Raw genomic sequence first — 23,322 nt, forward strand, 5'->3', positions numbered from 1 at the left:
TGGGGCCTGGAAAAGAAAAGGAATATTAGGGGAAAATTGGTAAAATCCAAATAAATTCTATACTTTAATTAATAATATTGTACCAAGATAAATTTCCTAGTTTTAGTAATTGTTCTATGGGTCTATAAGATGTTATTACAAGGTGAAGCTGTGTAAAGGGTATATGGGAACTCTTTGCACCATTTATGTAAGTCTTCTCTATGTCCAAAATTACCTAAAAATACAAAGTTTTAAAAAACCAACTGCGGGGATCCCTGGGTGGCGCAGTGGTTTGGCGCCTGCCTTTGGCCCAGGGCGTGATCCTGGAGACCCGGGATCGAGTCCCACATCGGGCTCCCGGTGCATGGAGCCTGCTTCTCCCTCTGCCTGTGTCTCTGCCTCTCTCTCTCTCTCTCTCTCTCTCTCTCTCTCTCTGTGACTATCATAAATAAATAAAAATTAAAAAATAAAAATTAAAAAATAAAAAAAATAAAAATAAATAAAAAACCAACTGCTTGATCCTGTATTATCAAGATGTGAGATCTTTTACTACCCACACAAAGTTTTGTAACATCATATATTGGCCATCTGGAAAATCACGGTTCACTGAGTTATACAAATATGCAAAATATTGACATATTTCTTATATGATATCAAAAAAATATTTGTTCATATTTCCATTGATCTCACCAAAAAAGTATTTATTCAAAAACTGCTATGGTCAGAATGATGAATATTAAACTTTAATTTTTGCTTGAAAAATAAAATTTTTCATTGGCACCTAATATTGTAAACCGTTTTATTTGAAATAACAGGATTGCTTTGTTCATTTTTAAAAAGTGTCTGGCAAGTACTGAAGACTAGATAGCCATCGTTTGTCAGTCATTCGTTCAAAGAAAATGCTATTCCATGAAAAATAGACCAGTCCAGCTCACAATTCAAACAACTGCGCAAGTGTTTCCTCGGGACAGCCACTGCACTTTGGAATGTAGAAGTGCTACTTGCCTACTTCCCATTTCCTCATACAGAATATGAAAAAGACATGTATTTGAGGGCTTTTAACTCCTTCAGCAAGAACATTCTTACACTAGTATGTGGCAGTGAGGCACTGCTCGATCCCTGCTAAGACACCTGTTGTTTTATCCAATACTCCTTTTATACCATCATTGCAATGTTAACCAAAGTTGCAAGACAACTTTGAATTCTTATAATAGTTCTGACCTCATAAACCTCTTGATAAGGTTTCAGATCCATAACCATCCTTTGAGAACCACTGTTTTTTTATTTTATTTTATTTATTCATGAGACACACAGAGAGAGAGAGAGAGAGAGGCAGAGACACAGGCAGAGGGAGAAGCAGGCTCCATGAAGGGAGCCCAACATGGGACTCGATCCCAAGTCTCCAGGATCACGCTCTGGGCTGAGGTGGTGCTAAACCACTGAGCCACCTGGGCTGCCCGGAGAACCACTGGTTTAAAGAGTTAACCTCCAGCTCCTGAATAGAATATTCCACCACTACTTAAGCCAAGGTCAAGAGTACTAAAGAGTCTTATGCTAAGTTTTATAGAATGTTTACCAAAAAGTAATAACTTCCTGCTGTCAAAGACATTCTTTAGTGACAGATCCAGAACCTGTCTTTAAAACCACCACCACAGATCACTCAGACATTCTTTTAGCTAAGAATCTGAAGACAGAAACCCCTCACCTGGTCTCCACAGGCTAGCCTTCATAGCAACACTGCTTCCTTCCCCCAAAGTAAAATACATTAAGATTCAGATTACTTTAGCAAAGTTGTACTTTATGAATGAGATAGGATATAATTATTGATTTATTCAATAAATATTAATCACTTACTATGTGCAAGGGCACTAGGGACTGCCCTCTCCCTGAGGATTCCATTCAAGCAAGGATAAGAGACAATGTGGAAAGCCCTCCACTTGAGAATGTTCATATAATATGCAACCGCTACACCAGAGTGTTTGCAAAATGACTTGACCTTCGTAGAGCTTACATTTTAGTGGGGGAAGATAAATAATAAACATAGCAAATAAATTATAAGCATGTTTTAAAAAGTGATAAGTGCTAAGAGGGGAAAAAAAACAGCAAAATAAGAAGGAATGGGTATACTAGGAGTTCAAAGGGATTATGATTTTTAGTAGGATGGTTAGGGTGGGACTAAGCCCACAGGTACTACGCACAACGAAAATTACCATTAGGTGGTCTCATTCTATTGTTTCTGGGCTCTCCTGTCTCCCCACTAGCCCCAGTCCTCAATGCCACTACTACTTTTCTTGAGGATTCATGCTTACCCTTCAACCTTCAGCTAGAGGCCTACTCACTTCCTCTAGAGAAGCAAGGTCTTCTCCTCCATCCTGGCTCCAGATTTAGTCCTTCAGCTGTGATGCTGCTCATTTCAAAGACACCTGAGTCCTTAGCTCAGCCAACAGCAAATCAGCCATCTCCCAAATAAATACCCTGAGACCTGCCTTACCTCTGTGGGGAGCACACAGTTGAACAATAAACTTACTCTGCCAATCATAAGTTTGTTCTAGTGCTCTTTCTTTTCCAAAATATATAGGTTCTCAAAATAAGGATTAACTTTTTAAAGACCTGCTAAGTGCCACAAACTACTGGGTGCTCTACATGCATTTCAATCTCCTAATAATCAATGGACTAAGAGTAATCAGCAGTATTCTTTAGATTAGGCAACAAAAGCTTTGAAAGTCATAAACTTGGGACTCAAACTCAAATTTTCAAAACAAGAAAAAAGAAAACTTTTGATTCACAATCTCCTCCCAACTTCATCACACCCCTATACCACTTCGGTACTCCCAGCATACTGTTTTGAGCAGAACAAAAGGAAAATAAAGAAACTGGTCATTGATAGAGTCTGTCTTATCTGCAAAATTGTACCTCAGGATCAGATCTGATTTTTGCATCAGATATATCTCTGAATAATAAGACTTACGACTTAAAGGACTGGGTAGGTATGTTCACCATGCTAACATTTTCAAAGAACACTTTTTAATGGTTTCATTTAAAATAAACACAGCCCTCTGATTTATATGCATCATCTCATGTATAATACTCACAAGAACACAGTGGGTAGATACGGCGGGTATCTCTATTTTGGTATGTGAGGACACTGAGGATATGATTACAGCCTGCAAACAGCAAAACCTGGGTCTGAACCTGTGTCGGGATTCATAGCCCAAGGTCACAATTACCATACAATCTCTGTCAAGAATGAACACTGTGGTAGAGAATTACTTTTACTAAATAAAAATGTAATAATCCAATAGATTCACTATGGTAAAGTCCACAGGCATTCCTCACATTTGTAGCATAAAATCTCTACAAAATCCTTTAGTTACAAGTTTCAAAGAAAGCTTCACTGGAGTGACTATGCTCTAGCAAAAATCTGCTGGGAAAACCCAAGGGTCTAGCAAAAGCACACAACTTTCAACCTTTGGATTCTAATATTGCCCCTAACTCTGACCTTTAGTCCAAAGGAATCAGGATGCTCATTTTACCTCAATGAAGAGATGTTATGGCTATCACCTGGTCAGTAACACCAGTTTGAACCTCAGGTAAAGAATATATTTCTTGGGACACCTGAGTGGCTCAGTGGTTGAGTGTCTATCTTTGGCTCAAGGTGTGGTCCTGGAGTCCCGGGAAGGAGTCCAGCATCAGGCTCCTCTGAAGGAGGAGCTCTTAAAATAAAATAGAACATATTTCTTGGAGTGCCTGCGTGGCTCAGTTGGTTAAGCATCTGCCTTAGCTCAAGTCATAAGCTCAGCATCCTGGGATGGAACCCAGTGTTGTAGGCTTCCTGCTCAGCCTGAAGTGGGCTTCTCCCTCTCCCTCTACCCCTCCCCCTGCTTGTGCTCTCTCTCAAATTTTTCAAATAAATAAAATCTTAAAAAAGAAAAAAACCCCGCACATTTCTTAAGAGCACACTAAACTTTAAGTTCCTACAACTTAGAGCAAAGCCAGTCAGGTCAGTAACTCACCTTAGTGGCAGCCTGAGTTATCGGTGACTGAGCTCACTTGCCAAATGCCGAGGAAGAATTATTTTTCATCATATTAATGAAGAGTAGTTTGAAGAAAATAGAATTATAGCTCTAAATAGAGGTTCTCAAACCTCACTTCCATGAAACAGTAATGCATAATGAATACTGCTCACATTTGGACATACCATTGTCTCAAAATAAACTAGTGAAAACTGCAAAAAGCAGTGCTGAAAGAAATTAAAGAAAACCTACACAAATGGAAGGGTATACCATGTTCATAGATGACAAAACATATAAGACACTACAGATTCTGGGTACTTTTCATTCTATCAATGGCAATCCTAACCCCTTTCTCTCTCACTCAAATATACTTAAATATAAATAATCATGGTTTTGTTAAGGTTAATTTTGAATTTTGTTTTATCTTTTTAAAGAAAATCACTATTTAAGACATCAATTTAACTATTAGTCACAACATTTTTCATGATATCTTACAACTTACCTGGGAAATACCGGTAAGTCTTGACATTGTGTCACAAAATTACTTTCTAAAATAAAAATGCAACAAGACTAAAAAATAATAATAATAAAGCTGAAAAAAAAAAACCCACAGTCACTTACTGGTTCAAAGGCTTTACTGCCAACTTTAAAAATATCTTTCATGCTCTCTCACAGTTCTGAGATCTACATTCCTATCAACTCCATCAAGTTGCCTGGGAATCACCTACAAAAAGTGCTAAACGTTTAGCCTGAAGTTGTTACTCTGGGTCTGCTGGTTGAGGAGAAGGCAGAAGGAGAAGGTTGCCCAAGGTCCCAGGATAGCCAACTTCATTCATTTAGAGAGTAAACAGAGACCACTGTGCACTCAGGAATAAAGTCCTCAACCAGACAGAACACACTCTCCTGAAGTTTTCATGTAAGATTTTTCCAATAGATTCCAAGTTGAGTAATAAACAGAAATAACAGACTGGGGTGGGGGGGTGCTTCTTGAGTTTAGGAAGGTCTGACAATACCATGAAAAAGCCCAGCACAGGCCTCTGAAATTTTTCATTAGAATTCTTTTCTCCTGAATCACGTTAATAAAGTACAATTTGGCCTGAGATTTGTAAGTAACTACTGACTCACTGGCTGCTCAAGCCCAGAAGGATGGGGAAAAACACTAAGGTCTGTCAGTAGGAGGCAGGGCCAGACCCTGGGACCGAAAGATTTCTGGATGAGTGTTTTCAAACAGTGCTATATACTGCCTTGAAAACAGCCTCTTTATATAATATTTGATTGGCTCTGAGATAAGTCTGAAATGCTCTCCTCTACTTTCATCTTCAAATGACTGCACTGCTCTCAGAGTCACCAGCACTGGCACTAGGCCCAAAAAGCCTCAAATCTCTCTCATCTTCCATTACCTTTCTACAATTCATCTGCCCGAGCTATTTCCAGATATTATTGTTTTATAAGATATGTCAAATGTAGCAAAATACAAAATGGAAACCTATTTCCCCCCTCATACATACAGTATACCCTGAATTTAAACTGGTACACACTTGATTTCAGATTGAGATCTTTTTTTGAACACCATTTTCCAAATGTAGTAGCACTTTGCAGCCCTGAGCCAGCCAAACAGAGGAAATGAGGAATCGGATTTGTTTATTTTGGTGGGGGTGGGGAGAATGTGGGTGGGGGGATACTACTTAAGGCCTGATCCTGCTGCCTTTGAACATTTAACACTAAAACCTGAATTATTTCATAACAAACTAGAGCTCCCTTTCCTCTCCCTAAGAAGAGGCCCTTGGGAATATTTGCTTAGTTAATGAATTTTAAGTAATTGTGTTTCTCTCACAAAACAAAAAACAAACAGAACTTCTAGAAGATGCTGTTGAGTTCCCTAGCTCAGCAAGGTCCATATGAGCTCCATCAGCCAAAAGCCTGGAGCAGTAAACTGGGAATTTAGGGAACAATGTGGCCACAAGCACTTCTCCCAAAAGAAAAACAACTCCCCTCTTGGCCCAACTCCAAAAGGCAATTGAGCTGGGTAAGCTCCAGGTTAATCTCTGAACAGCCTCTCTGCCAACTTTCTCCTACAGGCATTAGGTTTTTCAGCATGGGCTTTGCAAATAATCTAAAACAATTAATTAGTGCTTTTGAATTCACCCCGTACCATTAATGAACCACTGCCAGACAGCCTTTGATAGTGTATTTCCAGAGCTAATTAAATGTGGCAAAATAGAGGACACAGACTTGCTGGGCATTCAAGAGGGCCAGGCAGAGACCTGACCAGTGACAGTGAAGCCATGCTTGCACACAAGCCTGGGGTGACAAAGGTGGGGGGAGAGAGGAATTGCTGGGGTCAGGCCCTCAGGGTCCTTCACAGTATGCCAGACATCGCTCTCAAATTATATAATTATCAGGGTAGTGAAGTTCAGACAATTCATTCACCATAAATGAATTTTTTTCTTCTAATAAGTGAAAATTCTTAATTTGATACTTAAAAGTCTGATAATGCTTCCAGTACATACCTCCACACCTCTACCCCCAAAGGCTTGTTATCAAATTTAAAAAAAAGAGAGAGAGAGAGAGAGATGTGCAACAGTTTAAACACTAAATATTAAAATAAATCTCATCCCAAAATTCCCTTCTCTCAATCAGAGTCCACTCCCATAACCTCTATCATGTGGGAAATCTTTCCATTTTTTTTTCACTATCTAATGCCACACAGAATTCCAGACTGCTCCACACGCATGGCCAGCAAGATAAACACATTTTTGGGAGGCCCAGAAAAAAGCTGGCAGGGGGGCAAGAAGTAAAAATGTTGTTGCATTCCTCTGGATTTTTCTGGTCCAATTTCAAAAACAGAATGACCACCACCTGGGGCTTGTGGCAAGCTCCAGGGCTGTACTTATGTGGTTCATTGCCCCCCTCTACCATGACACTGACGAGGTCTGAAAAAGCAAATCAGAAAACCTTACAAACCAGTGGCTAAATAAATGTTATTTTAAAAGACAGCTTTTTAGGCACAGAGGTTAAATCTTCTCTGTGTCTTATCCCATTTTTTAATAAATACAGTGTCAGCTCCTTAACTCTTGAAAATACTGCAGAATCCACTGCTAAAGTAATAGCTGCTCAACAAAAATCCCTAGACTCTATGGCCAAAGTTGTTCTTGACAATAAGATAGTAATTGACTAATTATCTTTTAGCTGAGCAAAGGAGGTGTTTCTGCCGGGTCCAACATTACTTGTTGCACCTGGATTAAAACTTCTGGAGATGGTGAAACTCAGCTACAAAAAATCACTGGACAGGGGTGCCTACCTGGCTCAGCTGGTAGAGCATGCAACTCTTGGTCTTGGGGTTCTAAGTTCAAAGAAAAATACAGATATATATATATAAAATCCCTGGGTGGCTCAGCGGTTTGGTGCCTGCCTTTGGCCCAGGACACGATCCTGGAGTCCTGGGATCAAGTCCCGTATCGGGCTCCCGGCATGAAGCCTGCTTCTCCCTCCTCCTGTGTCTCTGCCTCTCTCTCTCTCTCTCTCTCTCTCTCTCTCTCTCTCTATATATATATATATATATATATATATATATATATATCTTTAAAAAAAAAAAAAAAAATATATATATATATATATATATATATATAATCTCAATGGACAATCCACTCGGCTTAAGAAAGTGACTCCTTCAACAGGATCTTTCTTTGACTTATTTGATTTTGATTGGTTTGGGTCTTGGGGACCACAGCTCCAAGGTACACTCCAGACACTGGGAATTACCTGGTTTAATAATCATGATAATCTCCCTAGTGTGCTATATTCTCTCGAAAGCTTTAAATATATGTTCGTAGCCACCAGCCACCAAGCAAATTATCTCCCTAAAACCAGAAAGTCAAAAAATGAAGAAAACAACCAACTTAAGGAACATGAACCTAGGGGTTCCTGGGTGGCTCAGTCTGTTAAAGTGTCTGCCTTCAGCTCAGGTCATGTCAAGGTCCTGGAATCAAGCCCCACATTGGGCTCCCTGCTCAGCGGGAGTCTGCTTCTCCTTCTCGTCTGTCTCTCCCCTGGCTTGTGCTCATGCATGCTCTCATTCTTTCTTTGTCAAAGTAATTAATTAAAAAAAAGGGGGGGGAACATAAACCTGAAGTTACAACCTGCAAAGGAATACCATACCGAAAATCAGCATAATCTGTGAGAGTTTCAGAGTGGTAGCTGGGAGGGTGCTAATACCTTAAATTTTGATCATATTTCTCAGGCTGAGAGTATGATCATAGTGGGAGGAAGTGACTGTTAAAAACAAGATAACAGGGCAGCCCAGGTGACTCAGTGGTTTAGTGCTGTCTCAGCCCAGGGCCTGATCCTGGAGTCCCGGGATCAAGTCCCACGTCAGGCTCCAGGGAGCCTGCTTCTCCCTCTGCCTGTGTCTCTGCCAGCCCCCCACCCCATATTTCATGAATAAATAAATAAAATCCTTAAAAAAAAAAAGATAACAGGCCCAAAATGGAGTTATTTATACTGAGCCCCACATCACCAAGCTGACTGAATCACAGTTTCAGCTCTCCCAGAAATAGAACCTTAAACCAGACATTCAAGAATTACCTGGACAGCACTAGTGAGGTAATATGCCTGACAGGCCCCTGCCATCCCCTAAAGAAAAGTGACCTTGCTGGGACACCTGAGTGGCTCAGTGGTTGAGCGTCTGCCTTCAGCACAGGGCATGGTCCTGGGGTCCTGGGATTGAGTTCCGCATTGGGCTCCTACAGGGAGCATGCTTCTCCCTCTGCCTATGTCTCTAGGTCTCTTGTCAATACATAAATAACATCTTGGGGGAAAAAAAAGTGACCTTGCTACAGCCAATCCACTTTTTACTGCTACAAACTTCCTTGTCTCACTCCCTGCTGTCTGTCATTTTGTATAACCCCTTGGAGCTCCTTTCTGTCTGCCAAATGTGATGCTGCCGGATTCATGAGTCACTGAATAACACCAATAAGATCTTTAAAATTAAATAGTAAATAAATGTGGTACCAAGGTGCTTAAGTATCAAGAACGACTTAAATATTTTCACTTCTGAAAAATGTTAATATTTTTAAAGTTCTAGCTTTTATACAAAAAACATAAATAAAATAATAAAAAATAAAAATAAATAAAGTTCTAGCTTGGAGTCTGGTAACAGGAATTAAATAGGAATCAGTGAGGAAACCAAAGTTTAAAACTAAAACAGCTACAGCAGAAATGAGGTGTACCCCACTTAACCCTAACTTTTTAAAAACCCTTTATAACCTACTTCAACTCCCCTTTTTATCCAGTCAGCTGGTACCATCTTTCATTACCTAGAGACTCCTCAGCCTAGTTGTCTGTACCAATGTCCCCAGGCTCATTGAATCCACACAAGTCTCCTGCCTTGGTCTACTAAGTCACAAGGCAAAAAATGGGAAAAGGCAAAAGAGGTACATGATAGTAAAAAAGTGGGGGGAAATTGCTTCTTTAATAACTATGATGATTATGCCAAGGTGTAGCCCCAGCTCATAAAGATGCACCTGGTTTCTATGGGTACACCACACTTAACAGCTGGAGAGCTAAAAATCTCTGAGGAACTCACTCCCTCAACCAATTTCCTCTCCAGCACAAGAATCTCTTAGACCCAAATGAGTTTATCTAAAGGTTTTCAAGAGAGCTTTTTCAAAAGAAAGCTAAAACCAAGTTCTCATTTACAACAGTAAGAATTTTCTAGAAAGGGGATGCCTGGGTGGCTCAGTGGTTGAGTGTCTGCCTTCAGCTCAGGGCGTGATCCTGGGGTCCATCCTGAAAAAACTACCTGGGGAATGAAAAGAATGAGACTAGGCAATCAAGAAAAACTGGGAAGAGAGGGTCCAGGCTTTTAAGACCATGATTATTCAAGAACAGTTGTTAATAGGGCAAAAAGATTTTTTGATGATTTATTTTAAGATACAGCTTTTACTGTTATGTAGAAGTGATTATCTTTGCTAACAGGTTATAGCCCAGTGTTCCACTGATAGGAGAAGGAACACATAAAAGTCACAACATCATTCTTGATTTCAAAAGCATATCACTCCCAAGGGTCCTCCCTTCCAAAATCTGTTTGTGGCTACCATCATCTTGCTCAATGATCACAACAGCCATCAACAATATCCTCAAATGCACCTTTGCCCAACAGTCTATTCTCAACACGTCAGCCACAGGGGTCCTGTTAAAACATCCTTCAGACCATATCATTATGCTGCTCAAACCTTCCAGTGCCTCTGTCTCACTCTGCATAAAAATTACAAGGCTATATGCAGCCCCACACCTGCCCCCCAGTTAACTCTAATTGGCCCCTCTAGCAGCCACTTGGCCTGCTTACTACTTCCTGAGCACTTTAGGCAAACTGCCATGTCAGGACCTTTGCACTTGCTCTTCTTCTACCTGGAATTCTCATTCCCCTATACAGCCACTTAGCTTACCTTCTTCAAATTTTTGTTCAAATGTGCTCTTTCCAGTGAGGCCCTCCCTATCCACTTTTTTTAAGTAATCTCCACATCCAATATGGGGCTTGAACTCATGACCCCCAAAATCAAGCATTTCATGCCCTTCCAACTGAGCCAGCCAGGTGCCCCTATCCACCTTCCTTTAAGTTGTACTCCCCCTGGGACACCTGGGTGGCTCAGTGGTTGAACATCTATCCGCCTTTGGCTCAGTTTGTGATCCCAGGGTCCTAGGATTGAGTCCCACATCAGGCTCCCCATGGGGAGCCTGCTTCTCCCTCTGCCTATGTGTCTGCCTCTCTCTGTCTCTCATGAATAAATAAATAACTTTAAATCTAAATAAATAAATAAATAAATAAATAAATATAAATAAGAAATTGTACTCCCCCACTAAACAATCCCCAACCCCTTTGCTTTTTGTCCCCTGAACCTGCTAAATGATGTATTATTTTTTTGTTCTGATCTGATCCATTAGAATGTAAGCTTCAGGAGGATAAGGATTCTGTCTATTTTGTTCATTGCTGAGCCTCTAATACCTGGAATAGTGTCTAGAATGCTCAATAGATGCTGATTGAGGGGCACCTGGGTGGCTCAGTGGGTTAAGCATCTGCCTTCGGCTCAGGACATGATCCCAGAGTCTGGGGATAGAGCCCCATGTCAGGCTCCCTGCTAAGCAGAGAACCTACTTCTCCCTCTCCTGCTCCCCCTGCTTGTGCTCTTTCTCTCTCGTGTCAAATAAATAAACAAAATCTTAAAAAAAAAAATAGATGCTTGTTGAAAAAAATCAATTAACTCTTTTAAGAAACATAACCATGTTACAAGGTAGAAAAAAAACTCATTGTTTGCACTAATCAAAGTTTCCCCGTTTTGTGTCTCAGAAGCTAGCAGAGTACCTGGGGCTTGGTTAGGCACCCCAAGTTCACTGACCAGACTACAAGTTCTCATCCAAACATAGCAGCTATTTAAAAGTTGAATGAAAAGGTGAAATGACCAACGGTGCTTTCCTCTAACTCGAATGGGGTAAGTGGGAGCTAGGTGGCGTTGTGCTTGGCCATGCAGCAACAGAACAGCCACGCTGGCACACCCAGTTGCAGCCTACTGGAAAAACGTGCACAGCACGTGCTGCAGCTCGGTGGTGTCACTGTTGGGAACGACAGTACACAGGCAACTCTGGAAGCTGATGTGCTGCTCTCCCCAGAGGCTGGTGCTCCCCAAGTACCCTCCCGGCTGGGGTAGAAGAGTAGGAAGGAAGGGAGGTGTTACTCCTGACGGTTCTGGCCTATCATCTAGACTAGGACTAAGTTATTCAGACACACGAGGACAAACAGAAGAGACACAAAGAACCTAAAGCAGTCACGCCGGAACTTTTTCCTTTTGCCATAACTACAACTTGTCATTGTAGTTCCCTTCGCTGCCAACAGAGAGAATAACTTCAAAAAAAAATCAATTTTCTTTTGAAGGCGTTAAGACTGTCCACATTTCACCCTAGGTTTAGTTGGTTTGGTTTGGTTAGGTTTTTTTAAAGATTGTTACGAGTTGGCAGGATAGGGCAGGAGAATAGCTGGGCCTCAGGCCCCAGAGCACCTGCTGCCTAATCTTTGGAAGGAACATTCCAAGAGCAAGTGCATTTTTAAGTCCTCTAGAATTCTCCTGATTTATAGTGTCCTTTCAGAGAACAAAAATATGGCTATATTGGACTTGAGAATGAATCTTTTTTAGACCATTCTGGCAGAAAATGTTTTTTTTAAATAAATGTATTTCAGCAAGGAACTCACATGGATGCTGTCCGGGCCAATCTTCCAAGAGGGGTAAGCACTTTGATGCCTCGATGCCTGTGTAGAGGGCTGTCCTGATGGAAGGCCTCATGTTGGAACCCTTCCCGGAATACTCCCTGCTCTTACAACTCTTCCAAAACCAGCACGCAAAGCTCAGAGCTCTATCAGTGATTCAAGGTAGCCCCAGTGTATAAGGGAATTAGTTATCAAAGCAAACAAGCTGAGAAAGCCTCATTTCCTATATCCACAATGTGTGAAAGTATAAGCTTTGAGCGGTCAAACAGCTGTGTGGGCACATACAGATATCCTTGTCCTGGTGGAAATGTTGATCAGTGTTTATAAAACAGACCACTGCTGGTGCCCTAAAATAACCCAAATAAATCAGGAATCCAAAAAGCAGCGTGGCAATTACACAGCCTCGGATAAGGATGCAAAGGAGAGAGAAACCTGGCGTCTGTTCACTTGTCTGACATCAAATCTGTGAACAATCTTACTCGTGTTCTTGTGAACATCTCTCTTACACTATCACAGCCAGTTACCCAACTATCAGCTAGTCAACTGCTTTTGCAAATGGAAAAAAAAAATAAAGCTTTTATTAGACATCATATCCTATTCTACCCTGCCCCACACACATATACACACATACACCCAAGTCCATGCAGGGCAAGGGACTCTTTAATAAAAAATTCATCTTTTTCTTGACTACTGCTAAGTGTCCCAACTTTGTATGTGTATGCGAACACATACATGTTGGCATACTCTTTGTGCGTAAAAACATAGAGCAGGGAGGGACCTCATCATGCTTGGGTATGCATGGTCTCCCCAAAAAAGAACACAACATAAAATTCAGGCCACTCTATCCACTCTGGGTCTTTTAATATAGTTCTTTACTCTTTAAGATAAATAGAAAGTTGGTACCATGGTGAAAGCACATACAGATATCCTTGTCCTGGTGGAAATGTTGATCAGTGTTTATAAAACAGACCATTTCTGGTGCCCTTAAATAACCCAAATAAATCAGGAATCCAAAAAGCAGTGTGGTAATTACACAGTCTCAGATAAGGATGCAAAGGAGAGAGAAACCTGGCATCTGCTCACTTGTCTGACATCAAATCTGTGAACAATCTTACTCATGTTCTTAGTGACCATCTTGTTTACACTATCACAGCCGGTCACCCAATTGGCATCACCCTTAACATCTTTTCCCTATATATCCAAGACAGCAATGAAATACGAAAGTGGTTACAGTTAACAACCTAAAGACAATAATAATCACAAAACAAATCAACCAGCTGGATCCAGAGACTCCGTATTGGCAAGAGAAGGCCTTGCTGGATTTGCTTGGAATCTCCAAGTCTATCCCTCCTCTACCCTTTACGTTCCCCAGTGGCAGCCACCACTGGCACTCTCCTCGTCTTCCTACTATTATGAACCACAGCCTCTGATCACTCAGTTGGCAGAGAGGAGAAAACCATGGAAGAACCACCTCTGCAGTCCGTAGGCCATTAACCACAAGTCCTAGAGAAAGAGTACCAGTTCCTTTGGGGCAGCATAAGAGAAAGAGCATCAACTCTAGAGTTGTGGCCACTCTGCTAGCTACTACTTGTATGACTGTCAATGACCACTTTAACTTTCATTAAAATTGATTTGTCTCTCATTATGTATTACATTTTTCTTCTCTAAGCCTCAGTTCCCGCTAGCATACCAATAGTAGTAGGAGTGGTGGCAGCGGTAACAATTACAAACACAGTGATGGAGACGACTGGGAGGCTCAGCGGTTGAGCGCCTGCCTTCGGTCCAGGGCGTAATCCTGGAGTCCTGGGATCGAGTCCCACATCAGGCTCCCTGCATGGAGCCTGCTTCTCTCTCTGCCTGTGTCTCTGCCTCTCTCTGTCTCTGTGTCTCTCATTAATAAATAAATAAAATCTTAAAAAAAAAACACACACACACACACAGTGATGATGACAATCACCTACCTACCTCACTGGGTTTCTATAAGGATCAGATGAACTGGCAGGTGAATAGCGCCCAGCAGAGTGGCCGGCTACCACTATTTCAAGAGGTACTAAAGGAAGCACACCAGCAAAAGGACTAAGATTTGTCGGTGCAGCCTGCCTGCAGAGGAGTGTTGAATTCTGGTTTCACTGAGAGTTGAGCTATCTTTCTTATAATAAATTACTTTCTGAGTCCCATTACCTCCCTTCTGGAAATGATCAAAACAATACCTGCCTACCCCCGGGACTACTGCTAGGAGAATCAAATGAAATAGTAGTCATAAGAGTATTTGAAAACTATAAATATAAAATGGCATTCTCATTAATTTAGCTGTCAGTTTGTCCCATTCCAAATCAATTATTAACCGGTTGATAACTCTCCTTGTTGTCCCATGGACACAAGAGTTCAGAGCTTTCTTAGCAGGAAAATAGCTCCAACTAAAACCATCTCTATTTTCCTGTGGACTATCCCTGGAATTTCAGGTACATTCAGGAGAGATGAAAAGAAATGAATCTTGGGCAGCCCGGGTGGCTCAGCGGTTTAGCGCTGCTGGGGCGTGATCCTGGAGTCCCAGGATCAAATCCCATGTCAGGCTCCCTGCATGGAGCCTGCTTCTCCCTCTGCCTGTGTCTCTGCCTCTCTCTCTCTCTCTCTCTCTCTCTCTCTCTCTCATGAATAAATAAATATTTTTATTTATTTATTTATTTATTTATTTATTTATTTATTTATTTATATTATTATGTCTTTAAAAATAAAAAAAAAAGAAAGAAATGCATCTGCTCAATTGAAATGTGTGTGCAGGTTGTGGACAATCCTCCAAAAAGATGCATTTAGCCACAGAATGGCAACAATGGAATAAGGCAAACAGCCATCCCACCAACATCCCACTGGCACTGAGGCCAGCAGGGTGTCTGCAGAGTTCACCTCAGCAGCACCTCTTGCACTGGGCACGAGGGGCCAGTGGACTGCAGGCAAGTCCATCCCTTCCAACCAAATCGATTTCCTTGAATTCTCTGTGTATGCCTCTTTTTCTTGTTAGCAAGGCTCTTGGAAACACAGCCTTAGCTAACTCTGGCAAGCCTCAGGGGCAGAGTTAGTGTTTTTTAAAGACAGGTTGCCAAACAATATTTAAAGTGAAAACTTAGTGAGGCTTAAGCCCATAAGAGCATTTAATGTTTTAAACTTCCCACTTTTCTTAGATAGATTATAGGATTATTTTAAGATTTTATTGATTTATCTTGAAAGAGCGAGAAAGGAGTGTGTGAGCAAGCAGAGGGAGGGGCAGAGGCAGAGGGAGAGAAAGAATCTTAAGCAGGGCTTAATCTCAGACACTGAGATCATGACCCGAGCCAAAATCAAGAGTCGGTGGCTCAAATGACTGAGCCATGATGGTGCCCCGTGGGATTATAGGATTTAGGACAAGGTGCCAAAAACCTAAAATAATTTCTAACCAGGAGGCATGATGGTCCTCATACAGCTTTTGTTCATCAAGAGCAGGGCCTCCCCTACTCACACACTGTACAATAACTCAGGAAAAAGAGAGGGAGGACAAGTATGAACGTTATCAAAGCAACCTCGAAGCTCCTGGGATGCGGCTTACTGACCACTACCTCCTTCCCAAGCAGAGAAGGAAAGGCTTTCACTAAAGACCCAGGCAAATCCATGGAGCTAGAAGAGGACTACTATCCTAACTCAGGTTAATTTTATGTGCTGTACTGCCCTTCGCCCTTCCTGGCTACATATCTAAAGGAGGCCTTCAAAACAGCTTTCACCCCTTCTACCACCAAGAACCCTACAACAGAGCTTCACAGTCATGTCAGTAAGGTAAGAATGCAAATAAAGAAGACCCATTACTTGAAGGTCTCTTCATTCTGATGACTTACACATGTCTCATTTAAGGCGAAAGGAGTTTAATTTGGTTCCAGAATGACTTACTGGTGGCTACTCAGTCAAATGAAGGGGTTCAATCATTCCACACTGAGGGTTTCCTACACAGAGGCTCCAGTGGAGTGGGGATGGGCTGGACTCTAAAGCCAAACTGCCTGAGTCCAAGTCCCAGCTCTGTCATTATTAGTTATGGGACTTTATACAATCGTAAGTTATAAGCCAAACTGAGTCTCACTTTCCTTGTTTGTAAAATGTAAATTATGAGAATACTAACACTCGCCCCAGAGGGTTATCTTATAAAGACAAAACAAGCTGGCTGGCAGAGAGCAAGCCCGTGATAAATTGTTGGCCTGTATGCCAAGCGGTGTTGTCTTTGAAGCTAATGAAGCCATATACTCAGCCTCACTTTTTGAGGCCATAGTTTGGATTCTAAGATTAAACAGTATATGCCTTTGGCTACATGGGAATGGAAAAAAAAAAAGGATCCAAACCTCAAAATGAAATCTACAAGCCTCGTTCCACAACCTACTCCCATCCTTCCTTCCAAACAGACCTCATTCCCATGCCAGATCTCCAAGTCATCCATTCTTTAAAACTCATCAAGCACCCATGTCCCATATACTGTGCTAGCTGATCAGCCCCATGCCTTCACCTTCCTAGTTCCTGGCTGACCTTCAGAACAGAGCTCAAGGTTGAGCACACCCACAAAGCCCTCTCTAGCCACTCCAACCCACCTGGGCTTCCTTTCCAACCTCTCAGGTCTTTTGACTTTTATTTGGTATTCACTATATACTGATTAGTTTGTTATATGGTTATATTTTACATGCCTAACTAATTAATGCACAAGAGATTCAAAGGAAGGGATGAATCTTATATTTCTTTGTATACCCCTAAGTGACTAGTACTGTGCTTTGCACTTAGAGGGACTCAGCAAATAAGAGATTTACTTTATGTTTCATGATGACACAGCACAGGGCAAACTATCATTCTTTTTAAACAGGCTTCTGATCAATACTCCCTTCATGACAGACAGACTTAAAAGCTCAATCATCAGATCTAGACTAAGTAGGTTCATGGTTAAATCTGCCACTTACCAGCTGTGTGACCTTGAAGAAGTTACATAACCTGTCTGTGTTCAGTCTCCTCATCTATAAACTGGGAATAAGCAAAGTACCTACACTTCTTAGGACAGTAATAAGGGTGAATGAGGTAATATACATAAAGCACTTTCAACAGGGCCTGGCACACATTAATTCATTACTCTATAAATATTCATTATTATTACTATTATTTTCCTGAAGTTCAACTTATCAGAATGCCCTAAAAAGCATTTTGTGAGTATGCTAAGCCTACACAAAAAGCCACCGGATTCAGCATATACAAAACATTTCTCCCTTATTTAGCCAATAGATTGTTCAAAAAGGCATTTCTGGGGCACCTGGGTGGCTCAGCTGGTTAAGAGTCTGACTATGGATCTCAGCTCAGATCTTGATCTCAGGATCATGAGTTCAAGCTCCTACATAAAAATAATAATAATAATAATAATAATAATAATAATAATAATAAAAATGGCATCTCTAATACTGTTCACATATGTGTGTTCAGTTCGTGAAAATATACTGAGCTACACACTTTCATGTACACATTTCTCTGTGTAAATTGTATTACAATAAAAATTTAGCATTAAAAAAAAAAAGCATCTCTACCTCTACCATTAGTCAGTTGTCTCAGGCTGCTACAAAACTGGTAACTCTACCCTCAATTTTACTTTAATTCTCAGCAAAATTTTGAGTATGTATACAACTCAAAAAAAAATATTTTACTAACGGCTTGAGAGAGGAAGGAAGGTCTTAACCAAAACTGATTCACTATCTAATACATCAAGGGTATACAGAGCCATCAAACTCACCACTTTCCCATAAAGTACCTTCTTCAGTTATGTTTTTTAGTCTATCTCAGGCATCAATGAAAGCAGAAAATTCTGCCTCAAACCTATGAGGTATGATAATACCTCGTCATCAAAACAGCACATTTTCCATCAAGCCATTTCTCTCTCTCTCTCTCTCTTCCCCTCCCCTCATCTTTTTTTGCTGCAACTTTTCAATGAGATTTTAATTAAGATCAGATTTAATGCAGAGGCTAAAAGACAAATAACTCTTCAATCATGAGACAAATTGAAACTGCTGACAGAGAATGGACAGTTCAAATTCACACTGGCATTTAAAAAACAAAACAAAACAATTACCAACTTTCTCTCAAGATATTTGCAACAAGGGGGACATTTTGCTGTCCAATCCCATAAACCACGCTCCGCAAACTGGCTTTCACTCAGCCTGTGCCTACTAATGACTCAGAGACTTAACTGCTTCTTAGTGGCTTCTTCAGTACAGCACAGACATTAAGAGTGCAAATGTAAAACTTGGCTCCTCCACTTCCCAGCCACATGACTCTGTGCACATCATCTAACCTCTCATCTCATCATCTGTAAAATGGGAAAAATAATCTACCTACCTCAGAGTTGGGATTAAGTGAGCTCACAAAATAAGAATATCCTTATTCATTGTTATATTCTGTAATTATTTAGCCCCATGCTTGGCTGTGGTGACACACTCAATAAATGGCAATCATTATCATCACTAGCATCTCATCTGTACGTGAATTCAATAGCCAAAACCAAGAGGCTAATCATTTTTCAGGTCAATATGTTTCTTGTTGACACCAGCCAGTTTACAGAACTGATCCAACAAATTCTTTCATGTGGCTTATTATGTAATAGACACAAAGCAAATTACCACAAAATAGAGCAAATTAAGCTTCCAAATTTGTTAAGCAACCCTGACTGGGAACATCAAGATGTTGATGTAGGGGATGAGATATTCTTACTTAAGCAACAATGTTCCAACCCAGTCTTTTGCTTCTTATCTCCAATCTCATACTCTGATTGCCTCCAGAAAGCACAGTTCTGTATTTTTTTTAAAGTTACACCTTAAAATATCTAAATAGGTAAAATGAATACTTCCTAAGCATCCTATGCCAAGAGTGTCACCTCTAAGTAGAAGACCTATTTATTTTCTGATAAAGAACAAAAAGGCTTTCTTGAAATTCTTATTTAGGGAGAGAAAATAAATGTAATCTATGCATGGAACAAAATTAAGTGGGATTACACATCAGCATATTTGTTCTCTACCCATCTCAATACTGAGGTTTAGTCAGTATTATTTAGTAATGTCACTGATATTAGAATATCTAGCACCAGCCTAGTAAAATAGAACATAGACAAACATACTATGTAATCTGTAGTCAAATATTTTATTTCTGAAGAACAGAAATACTCACATTTTGCATAAACATATTTTGCAAAACATCTAAATTTTTCTGAACTAAAGAGACTGAAGAAAATATATCCGAAAGAATACAAGGAACATGCCATCTATATTCTGCAACTCACCTGTAGTGGCTACACAGGAACTCATCAGGGCAAACACAGCAATTACATAATGAGAAGTCATTTTGATTTCTCCAAAAGTGTGCCCCATTCAGTCACTTCAGCTTCAGATGTAGATAGTCTTTGCAAATCAGAAGCAGCCTTAAAAATCCTTTCCAATTTTCAAGTTGCCTGTAAAAATAAACATATTTCAAAAAGAAAATTTAATGCAGAAACTTTTCAAAAACACACAGTAAAGAGAAATGAAGAATCTCTAAAAAGTCTAAGATAAATTTATCTGAAAAGATGCCTAGACAACACTCGAGTAAACTGAACTGGGGATGCTAGTTACCTAATAAAGATTTTTAAAGCAAATACTTTTGTAAATAAATCCTTATTTTTGATACTTTAAATCTTTGGCTTTATATAAAATGTTCATGAATACAGAAGAAAATCAAGGTTCACCTATAATAGAACATTACCAGTTATGTTGTGGCACTAAAGTAATCTATGACACTTGCTACATGAACTTCCAAGTGTCAACAAAGAAACACAAACAACTCTAATCAAACTCAATCTAATGTTATAATGATGGAGTCATCACAAGGATAAAGTTAAAATACACTTAGAATCAATCTGAAAAATAAAGAACAATCAAAAGGGAAAGATCTCATTTCAACTGTTTGCCAGCATTTTAACAGGAGAAAAGTCTTCCCTCTCAACCTCAGTTAAGACTCTGGTAACTGGGATCCCTGGGTGGCGCAGCGGTTTGGCGCCTGCCTTTGGCCCAGGGCGTGATCCTGGAGACGTGGGATCGAATCCCACGTCGGGCTCCCGGTGCATGGAGCCTGCTTCTCCCTCTGCCTGTGTCTCTGCCTCTGTGTGTGTGTGTGTGTGTGTGTGTGTGTGACTATCATAAATAAATAAAAATTTAAAAAAAAAAAAAAAAGACTCTGGTAACTGGACCAGAGAATCCAGAGGTACTTCTAACCATATGCTTATCCAGAGGCTTGAATGACAAGTTTTATGTTGATTTGCTTAAACGTGAATATCTCTCCTATGGCCCTAAAGATTACCTCAGCTAGACACACCACATATATTTTCCAGCCCTATATTCCTGACCCTGGTACAACCCACAGAAGATGTTCAATTTGACAAACATTTATTGAGCACCCACTATGTTCCAGGCACTGTGTAAGTGCATGATTCCTTCTTATCGGGAAAAGAAGTTATCCAACAACTGGCTAAAAGCACAAAGACCCCATCCCATCTAGGCGCTGAGCCAGGCAAGATCATGAAGTTTCCAGGAACTATCTTAAATAGCTAGGAACTGGGATCCCTGGGTGGTGCAGCGGTTTGGCGCCTGCCTTTGACCCAGGGCGTGATCCTGGAGACCCGGGATCGAATCCCACATAGGGCTCCCGGTGCATGGAGCCTGCTTCTCCCTCTCCCTGTGTCTCTGCCTATCTCTCTCTCTCTCTCTCTCTCTCTCTCTCTCTATCATAAATAATAAATAAAAAAAAAAAGAAAAAAAGAAAATTAAAAAAAAAATAGCTAGGAACTGCAGTCTTGTTACCCTCACCCAGGAAACACCACCTACAGAACCGGCTTGCTACCTTCAGAGACAAAGCCAGTTTGGGTACTCATAGTCGCAATACAAAAATATAAAAAACAATGGCAAAATGAGTTTCTAATTAAGTGGTCTTAATTTACTGCATCAAATGTTAAGGAAAAGACATTTAAAATGGCTTTTAAATGCCTTCACAGGGTGCCTGGCTGGCTCAGTTGGTTAAACGTTCCATTCTTGGTTTCAGCTTAGGGGATGATCTCAGGGTTGTGAGATAGAGCCCCTTATTGGGGACTCACACTCAGCACAGAGTCTGGTTGATTCTCTCTCCCTCCCCCTCTATCTCTTCCCCTACTCAAGCTTTCTCTCTCTCAAATAAAGTCTTAAAAAAAAAAAGTCAGTGACAGCAAAGAGAATTTGACCCTATTTTTTCCCTTCAAAAAATTAAATTTCCTGAATGGATTGATAAGGAAAACTCTCTCCAAAGGAATATGCTATTTCAGCAAATGCTAAGAGCAAATTTCATAAAGCAAAACCCTGTAAGGAGATCTCAGAAGAAGATGGCTTCCCAGAGGATTTTTATAGAGCACATTAACTATAACCAGCACGCGGCTTGTGGGAATATTTAATGAGCTTGTGTCACCCCCTGCCCGCAGCTGCAGAGGGTCTGTGGGACTGTGAGCATTAATCCAGGGGCTTAAACCAGGTCTGAATGAACCTGTGGAAAGAAAGGCAAAAGGTTCTATTAAAAATATAGACTGCAAATTGCTGACAAGAATATTGGGCAATTATTAAAATGCAGCAATTACAGATATAACAGAGCCAAGCTAAACAGTTTGATGCCCAAAGGCAAACCACAGCAAGTTTACACCGGATCTTAAAACATCTCCGAGGAAGTCAAAGACAAGTTGAAACTACACACTGTGCTGCTTCTAACAAAGAGGGAGTTTTTCTTCTTTTAGCTTAAAAGTCCCTCCATAATGTAACTTGTGCAAAAAGAAAATAAACTGCAAAGAGTTTTTGTCTAATCTTCTCAATGTGGTGACAGGATCCTAAGGCAGAGGAGAATAAAAAGGGAAGCATGTCGTTCCCATTCTGTGGAACTCCAATTTTGGCCAAGACTTGCACCTTAATATACAACTAGAAGAATGTTGGATGATCGAGGCTCCCAGCTTTGTTAATCTGAAGTAAAACTGAGGAAATAAATACAAACTCTTCTTTTTTCTCTAAGGTTATATATCATACTCAATTTGCAAACAGCAGGGACTCCCACTCAGGGGTTTCTAAACTCCCTGAGTATCTTTGGACTTTATAAACTAAATGCTTCCTTTAGAAATATAAATAAGGTACTCTGTGATCTTGAAATAACAATTTGGAGTCCATCATGTAAGTCATTTTGCCCAGTTCAAAGGGTATCAGTACTTTGGTACCTACAAATGAACAGAAAAGAATCTGGGAGCCTAATGGACTTAAAATGCATGCGTGCACACAAATGTCACACTAATTCTTCTCATGTCAGAGTTCCTCCAGGTCTATTTCTGAGGCCATTAAACAGAGTGTGTTGCCCCATATCCTCTAGTGATCAGATAGCATGCACAGGTAAAGAGCAGGATTAACTAAAATAAAATAAAATAAAATTCCCTCCCCAAATGAAAACCATCATGGGTTAAACCAATGTTCAAAAGGAACTAGTTGGGAACAGTATTCCCTGGGTTGGTTGGGATTTTTTTTTTTTTTTAAACGGTATCTCTTTCTCTGTCTCAGAGATAAATGGTAAAATGATGTCTGGCAATAGGATAAAAGCCAGCAAGAGAAATTACTAACTTCCCCTTATAAGTCTAACCCAGCCAGCTATACACAAAATTATTTAAAATCAGAATGTAACTTGGAGTGGATCAATTTCTCAATTAAAGGAATTGGCATGCTACAGATAAATTACAGCTTTAAAAGCTGGAAGAGATTAACATGATTCCACTGATGAAAAGGAACCCAAACTCCAAGCCCAGCACTTGCTCAAAGTAATATGGCAGTGTCAAGACTAGAAATCAGGTCTTCCCATGACAAGGTCTCCCTCCCAGATCCAGATTTGTCACTACAAACAAGGAACCATTATCTCCCTCTCAATTCTCAATTTTCAGAACAGATTTCCCAAGAGAAGGAGAAGTCTGATAGGGCTGCCATCAGACAATGGAACTTCCATGTGAACATATACCCT

The 23,322-nt window shown here is 40.4% G+C and overlaps 1 protein-coding gene across 4 annotated transcripts in view; it reads right to left on the reverse strand.

Moving 5' to 3' along the window:
- The window catches only part of TGFBR3 (transforming growth factor beta receptor 3), a 195,515-nt gene that overhangs the window by 153,104 nt on the left and 19,089 nt on the right, over window positions 1-23,322 (reverse strand). For all 4 annotated transcript variants that reach the window (XM_055340012.1, XM_055340010.1, XM_055340009.1 and 1 more), the window contains exon 2: window positions 19,565-19,732. In XM_055340012.1, coding sequence (XP_055195987.1) covers window positions 19,565-19,652 — 88 coding nt within the window. In that variant the 5' untranslated portion in view covers window positions 19,653-19,732. The remainder of the gene's footprint in view (window positions 1-19,564; window positions 19,733-23,322) is intronic.

The sequence above is a fragment of the Nyctereutes procyonoides genome, unplaced genomic scaffold (genome assembly GCF_905146905.1).
Source record: "Nyctereutes procyonoides isolate TBG_1078 unplaced genomic scaffold, NYPRO_anot_genome, whole genome shotgun sequence".
Taxonomy (NCBI): domain Eukaryota; kingdom Metazoa; phylum Chordata; class Mammalia; order Carnivora; family Canidae; genus Nyctereutes; species Nyctereutes procyonoides.